Source organism: Fonticula alba (genome assembly GCF_000388065.1).
Source record: "Fonticula alba strain ATCC 38817 unplaced genomic scaffold supercont2.1, whole genome shotgun sequence".
In the NCBI taxonomy this organism is placed as follows: Eukaryota; order Rotosphaerida; family Fonticulaceae; genus Fonticula; species Fonticula alba.
In genome coordinates, this window is record NW_009242971.1 from 2,565,061 (window position 1) to 2,572,399 (window position 7,339).

Here is a 7,339-nt window from a genome sequence, read left to right on the forward strand (position 1 = left end):
CAGCAGCAGCAGCAGCAGCACCTTCACACATACTCCCAGGGCCAGTCGTTCATGCAAACCAGCGATCAATTCATGCGCTCTGGGTCCATGCCGGGGCCATTGGTCGAGGTCGCCGCGATCCCGGATCTCTTCCCCCGGAGCATGCCCTCCAGCTGGGGCGAGCCGTTTGCCGCGGCGCCGGCTGTGGCCATTCCCCGGCCTGGTGGCGGCCTGGCGGAATCCCTGCTGGCCGAGGACCACACGCCGCCGAACCTGTCGGATGGGAGCCTGCTCGGCCCGAGTGGAGCGCCAACCGGGACTCCCGTTCTCGGAACCCCGGTGGCCAGTCGACAGGCGTTCTTCCGGCAGAGTGCCAGCCTCGGGGGCTCGCGAGCTGGCTGGTCGCCAGCCGTCCTCCCACGCACCTCCTCGCCCCTGGCGGTGTCTGGTCGGGCCGCGCGCATGGCCGAGTCCTCCGGGCTAGCCGAGCGGTCGGTCCTTGGGGGCCCCCTCTGGAGGGACTCCCGCCGGCCGGCCGCTCAGCCGAACACGGCCCCACCGGCCGGCGCTGCCCCCCCTGACTCGGGTCTTTTCTCCCTCTCCCGACCGCCGGCCTCTCGATGGAACCAGGGCCCTAGCTTGGCCAAGTCGGCCGCCTCGGTGGGGGCTGTCGCTCCGACGGCGGCGGCCACCGCGACCCCTGCGGCCAAGGCACCCACCCAGGTAGCAGGCTCCCTACCATCGAGCGTCCCGACACCGGCTGCGTCAGCGCCGCCCGGTCCGGCAGGCAGTGTGGCCTCGGTGCGGGCAGCGCCCGAGCAGCCACCGGAAGCCCCTGCCGTGCCCTCGATCTTTCCTGTCGCCCGGCCGCCCGCCGGCACGAGTGTCCTTGCCCGCCCGGGCTCCAGCATGTCGGGCACCTTGGCCACCTCTACCACTGTGGCTCCCCCGGCTTCGCAGGCCTCCGTGGCTGCTTCGGTTGGGCCGGCTCCCTCGGCCACCTCCGGCTCGGGGGCCAGTTTGGCAGATCCCTTTGCCGGTCTGCTGGCCAGCCCCGGGTCGTTGAACACCCTGGCCGGCTCCGCCGCCGCTCCGCCTGCCACCTCCATGGCCCCCGACATTCCCGCTGCGCTGACGGCGGCCGACTGGCCAACCGGGCTCGAGTCGCTGACTGAGCTCTCGCTCGAGGTGCCGAACTCTGAGGGGCCGCTTTTCATCGAGACCCCGCCGCTGCCCTGGCTACAGGGAGCCGGATCGGCGGACGCTCGGGCCCGGGCCCCGGCGCCGGCTGGCCCGCTGGCAACGTCGGCCCCCGGGACGGCGGCCCGGCGCCCCGCCACCAGCTCGCTGGCCACCGTACGCGATGTTTCCTCCTCGTCGGAGGCGTCCTTCCACGGCGCCTCCACCAATGGCCGGGCTCCCTTTGTCTCGCGCACTGGCCGCTATTTGGCCCTGGCCGTCAGCCAACTGGACGAGCAGTCCCCCCTGATCGGAGGCAAGACCTCCCTTGCTGTATGTTTTTATTTTTCGCCCTCCCCTCCCTGCACCTTGTCGCTGCCGTTGCCGCTGCCATTGCCGTTGCCCCCACCGTCGCCTCTTGCCTTGCTGGGGTCCCTTGTGGCGACTGACATTCCGCCCGCTGACAGGGGGATTTGCCGGCCCCGCCGGAGCCCGAAACATCGAAGCCAGCCGGCCCAGGCCCCGGTCTCTTCGAGGGGCATTCGGTCCTGGGGCTGGATGAAGATCTGCACACAAGCCCGGATGATGCGGGCCGGCTGCTGAATACGCCCCTGCCGTCGGGATTCCACCGGCCCGGGGCCTTTATCACACCGGCCGGGCCTGGTGCGGCCCTGGCCATGCCATCCACCGAGCCGGTGACCCTGTCGCTGGCAGCCAGTCGCAGTCTCCGGCAAACTCCGGGGACTGACGAGCGCCTGGCCCTGGACCAGGCCTATGGTCGCTCGGGGCTCTGGCCAGCCCGAGCCCCGGAGCCGGAGCCGGAGCCGGAGCCGGAGCCGGAGCCCGGGCCAGAGGCCGAGCTCGAGGATGAACACTTTGTCTCGCCATTCTCCTCGCCACAGCAGCTGGGCCTGCTGCTGGCGTCGCCGGATCTGCAGCCGAGCCTGGCCCCGAGCGCCGGCCCGGTGGCCGATCGTGAGCTGGCCTCGGCCCTGCTGGAGACCGATCTGCCGATGGCGATGGCCCCGGCGGCCTCGGGGCCGGCCGGTTCCGACGACGCCGAATTCGTCCGGCGCATGAATCGTCAGACGGATGCCGCCGTCGTGGCCCAGGAGACCGATCCCCTGGACGAGCTGTCATTTGTGGCAGGCCTGCGCGCCGGGGAGGCCTCGGCCCCGGTGGGGTCCGGCGCTGCCGCCTCTGCCCTGGCCTCGGGCCGCTCGCCGCCGGCGCTTTTGTCCTCCAAAATCGGCGCCCCCAGTGCCTTGTCCTTGGCGTCGGCCACCTTTGCCCCACTCCCGGCTCGTGGCCCAGATGCCGGTCCTCCTGCGCCGGAAGCTGTTGCCACTGTGGCTCCGATTGTCCCGGCGAGTGCCGTGGTTCCTGCCCCTCCGGCGGTTGCCCCGGCCCCGGCGGCTCCTCGGGCCGAGGCCACGCGCGAAATCTCCGCGCCCGGCTCGCGTCCCCGGTCGCAGCTGGCATCCAGCCTCATCAGGATCCCCGGTCGGTCGGAGCCCCAGTCGGCGATGCCGTCGGTCGATGCCCGACGGTGGCTTGGCAGCGTGCAAGCGCCCGAGTCCAGTTTCGCCCGGGCCATGGCCGGTGCTCTGGCCGGAGCGGCCACAGCGGCCACAATGGCGATGGCCACACCGGCGGCCGAGCCGGCACTGCTCGCGGCGCCCGATGCCCAAGTTGCTGCGCAGCCCCCTGCCCAGGTGGCAGCCGCCTCGGCGAAGCTGGCCCCGGCTCCGGCCCCGGCCCCGGCCCCGGCCCCGGCCCCGGCCCCGGCCCCGGCTCCAGACCGGGTGTCGGCCGCATGCCGGATCCCGGTGATGCCCTCTCCGGTAACCACGGCGCCGGATGGCCAAGCCCAGCCCGTGTCCTCGGCCGTGTCCCTGGCGCAGTCACACCCGCAGAGGTCCTCCACGGTGGCGGCCCTCGCGCCGACCACCCCCCGGCATGGGGACTCGTACTACACCCTGCAGCCGGGCCTGAGCCAGCTGACCGGCACCCCCTCGCCGGTGACACGAGTCACCTGGCAGTCGAACCTCACCGGGTTCGGAATCACCGGTGGCGTGGCCCACCGGGCCGTGCCGCGACTTCAGAGCACCATGCGCCTCGGGCCAGACGCCGGCGCCGGTGACAGTGGCATGGCCACCTCGACGCCTGCCGGGCCCGGGCGCCTCAGGCCGGCGGACTTGTCGGCCCTGCATACCCCGACGATCGGCGGCACCGGGCGAGTGCTGCGCTTCGGCGCGGACGCCAGTCGTCCCCCCCGGCCGCCTTTGACAGCATTCGTGTCGCCCGGCTCTTCGCCTCCGGCCGGGCCTTCGGCTGCCATGCCGGCCGGTGCGCCGGCCGCAGCCCTGGCCACCGGGCCGGCCACCACCCCTGCTCCCATGTCCGAGGACACCCACGCGCATGCGCCGGCAGCCACATTGGAGCTCGCCCCGCTGGCCCGGTCCGCCTCGCTCCCCGTCCACCTGGACAGGTCTGCCCTGCCCTCGGCCACGGTGGGGGAGCCTGCTGCGGGGGCCCCCCGTGCGCGTGCTTCGACGAACGCGGGCCCGGTGCCGGAGCCAGCCGCCCTCTCGGCCTCCGGCTCTGGCCCGCCCTCTGGCAGGGCCGATCTGGCCCCTCCGAGGGACGATGCGCCGGCGGTTGGGGATCTGCTTGAGCGAGCGCAATTCATCTTCCGCATGTTTGACTCGCTGCTCGTCACACAGGACACCCCCCCTCCCGGGGGCCCTGGCGGCCATGACCACACTCCGGCCCGCGACGCGGCGCCAGGCACCCCCCAAACCGTCATTCGCTTGGGACCCGACGCCGGCCGAGCCATCGCCCCGGCTGCGGCCATGGGCTCCCCCGACGACACTAGCTTCCGGGGGGGCGCCCACTCGCCTGGCGAATTGACCATGAGCGCAGCCGCTGACGAGTCCCCCGAGCGGGTCTCCTCGGCACCGCCCACCCGGGTGCTGAGCCCCCCCTCGGAGGACAGCTCTTTGGCGAACTTGGCCTTCTTGGATCTGTACGCCCGGTGACCACCATCCTGCACCCAGCACCCTGCCCGGTCTCCTGCTGGCCTGTGCGTGCCCGGCACGTTTGTCGACTGACAATACCGAACCCCGCCGCCCGCTTGCCCTTCGAGCAGCTCTGCCATCCAATTGGACCGCACACGCCTGGAGGAGCTGATGCCGTACCCGGACGCCGGCGGCCGGGCCTTCCAGCCGGCCTTCCCGCGGCTACTCAATCTCAACCTTTCAAACAACCAGCTGGACGGTGTCTTCCCCCGTGCGTGTGCCCGAACACATGTGTCCCCCTGCTCTCGAGCCACACTGACCAGGGTGTTCCCGTGCGCCCTCTTCCGCCCGGTCTGGCCGACCCGGCGCAGTGGACCTGATCATGTCACACTGCCCGGCATTGGCCGAGCTGGACGCCTCCAACAATGGCATCCTCTCGCTGTGCCTCCGAGGGGAGATGCAATTCCTGCAGCTCCGCCGTTTGGATATCAGCGCCAATTGCTTGACCAGTTTGCGACACATCCAGCGCCTGTGCGTGACTCTGCACCGCTCGCGCTTCCTCTTGCCTTCCCTTGCCCCGTTCCCCGGTGTTTGGATCACATACTCATGAACCCCCTCGGCCAGCACAGCCCCCGCCTGGAACATCTCATCGCCTCGGCCAACCCGCTGGAGCGCCTGTGCGACTGCCAGTACCCCGGAGCGCCGGCCTGCTGCGGTGGCGGCGCCTTTTCCCTGTCCTTCCTCAAATCCTTGATCATCAGTGCGTTGCATGTCCCAGCTGGGCCCCGATGCCCGGCTTTCTCGCGGCCTGCAACAGACCTGTGGCCCCTTTTCCCCTTCTCGAGACAAGCCGCTGATGCCTCCCCCCCCCTCCTTCACACACCCACGCACGCACACACGCACCCACCCACACACACACACACACACACACACACACACACACACACACACACACACACACACACACACACACCTTCCGTCGCCAGATGAGACTCCGATTGCCGTGGTGGGCCCCTGCTCCGGCGGATTTACTCTATCCCTGCCTGGCGAGCCGGACAATGCACCCTCCTGGCACATGGGTCATATGCGCCAGCTTTCCGCCTCCAACTGCGCGGCCCTCAAATATGTGCACCTGGACATGTTCCCGGCACTGGTGCGTCTCAGGCCGAAGTGCCGGAAGCGGCCCTTTCCTTTCTCATCCTCTTGCTCCCCCAGCCTGTCTCGCTCCGAGTGCTGACCCTCCTGTATGGTGCATCGGCAGACCTTCCTCGGGCTGGATGGATCACCTGTCACGGAAATTCGCGCATCCCCACCTTCCGTCACATCAGCCCTCCAGCTCCATGTCGAGCTGGGCCGGGTGCCGGATGCCGAGTGGTGTGTTCTTTGCTTGCCCGCTGCACTTGTCCTTCCCCTCTCTTGACCCCCTCTCCCCCCGGGCCTCACTCACCGACTACTCTCCCCCCTCCCCCCTCCCCTCCTATCCGAAGGCGGACCCTCAACCCGACCATGTTCGGCCGCCTGTGGCGCACATCCGGGCACCTGGTCAAGTCACTGGCCCTTTCAGGTGCGCCAACCCCCCCCCCCCCCCCCCGCCCCCTTTCCGCGCATCTCCCCTCGAATCTGACCCAGTACCTCAGACGTGGTGCCCACTTGCAGCCTGGTGGAGCTGCTGCAACCGGTGGCCGACACCGTGGGCAGCATCACCGTGGCCGATTCGGCCACGCTGGCGCTCATCCCCGAAGCCGGCAGCCCGGCGCACATGCATGCCCGACCGCTGGCGGCTCTGCGGAAAATCCGCCTCAAGCGCACGCCCTATGCCATTGCCCCCCGGTCGGATGGGGTCCTGCGTCGGCTTCTGCCCAGTCTCTCGGAGATCATCAACTGCACGCCGGGGTTCTGCTCGGTGCGCGGCAGCGCGTCCGGCTCGCCGGCGTCCGGGACCGGCTCTCTGGCGACCTCCTCCGGCGAAGGGGCCCCCGGCCAGGCGCCAGGGCCCTGGTCCCGGTCGTTTGGCGCGCCGGCCGCAGCTGGCTGGTCGGGCGTGCCGGAGCAACCCGGCAACCCGGCCGCGCCGCTCGAAAATAGCATGCCGGCTCCGCTGATGGGCGGCCTGGATTCCTCGCTGGCAAGCCAACTGGCCAGTCAATTTGTGGGGAACCTGGACATCCTGCAGCCGGGCCATTTGACGAGCCCGCTATTGCGTGATCTGGAGCTGGCAGACTGGCCGGCCCCGGGTGATGTGCCCGCTCAGCAGGTGGCTGATCGACTGGCGGCCCCGCCGGCTTTGGCCGACGGTCCGCCCGCGTCGGCGATCGCTGCCGGCGAGGAGCCGGGCCCTGGTGCCTCGCCCACACCGTCCGGCATCCTGCCGGTGCGCGATCCGCACCTGGGCCTGGAGCTGATTGGGCTTCGTGCCGGCTGGTCGGCTGGCCCCGGGGCCAATGCCCAAGTGGCTGCCGCCTGCCAGGCTTTCCTGGACTCCTGCTCGCTGGTCGGACTTGGGACGGGGAAGCAAATCCGGCGACGGGTGCTGCGCGGCTCGCCGCGGCCAGCCGGCAGCACCGAGGCCATCCGCCGTCTGCTGGCGGACATCCCCGGGGGCCGGCACAGCCCGGCCCTGCGGGTGGCCTTCGCCGGCGGGCATGCCGACATTCTTGAGCGCCTGGCAGCGCCCAGTCGCCGGCCTCGGCGGGCACATGGCTCCTCGGCGCATCGGCTCGCCTGGTCCGATTGGCCGGGGCTGTGTGAGGCAGTGGCAAGCCGCAATTCGGTGGCCGAGTCGCCTGCCGGAGCCTTCAGCGCGCTGGTGTGTCTCCTGTGGCTTGGCCGCGCGGTGGATAGCGACCATGGCCGGTCCTTCCACGAGGTGGCCTCATCGCTGCTGCGCCCGGCGGCCGATCGGCACCCGGAGATGTCCCCATGGGCCGGCGGGTCGGACATGCTTGGGTTCCCGAATACGGTGCTCGCCGGCCCCGGGGCTGGCCCCGGGGTGGAGGAACTTGCCTCGGCCGGGCCTCAGGCCGGAGACCTGGCTTGGCGCGTGGCCAGCAAGATGTTGGCCACCGGCACCGTATGGCTGGCCAATCCGACCGGCGCCGCGCGCGTGGTTCCCCTCTTCTGGCTGGACTATACAATGTGAAGCGGCGCACGACCGCAGTCGC

At 70.8% G+C, this 7,339-nt stretch overlaps 1 protein-coding gene across 1 annotated transcript in view; it reads left to right on the plus strand.

Moving 5' to 3' along the window:
* H696_00558 (hypothetical protein) overlaps positions 1 to 7,317 on the plus strand; it is a gene marked incomplete at both ends in the record, with an annotated part of 17,998 nt that extends 10,681 nt beyond the window's left edge. Inside the window, 9 exons of the mRNA XM_009494434.1 lie at positions 63 to 1,491; positions 1,626 to 4,186; positions 4,310 to 4,449; positions 4,550 to 4,709; positions 4,808 to 4,938; positions 5,165 to 5,331; positions 5,440 to 5,552; positions 5,666 to 5,742; positions 5,816 to 7,317. Coding sequence (XP_009492709.1) covers positions 63 to 1,491; positions 1,626 to 4,186; positions 4,310 to 4,449; positions 4,550 to 4,709; positions 4,808 to 4,938; positions 5,165 to 5,331; positions 5,440 to 5,552; positions 5,666 to 5,742; positions 5,816 to 7,317 — 6,280 coding nt within the window. The remainder of the gene's footprint in view (positions 1 to 62; positions 1,492 to 1,625; positions 4,187 to 4,309; positions 4,450 to 4,549; positions 4,710 to 4,807; positions 4,939 to 5,164; positions 5,332 to 5,439; positions 5,553 to 5,665; positions 5,743 to 5,815) is intronic.
* Positions 7,318 to 7,339: the final 22 nt, after the last annotated feature.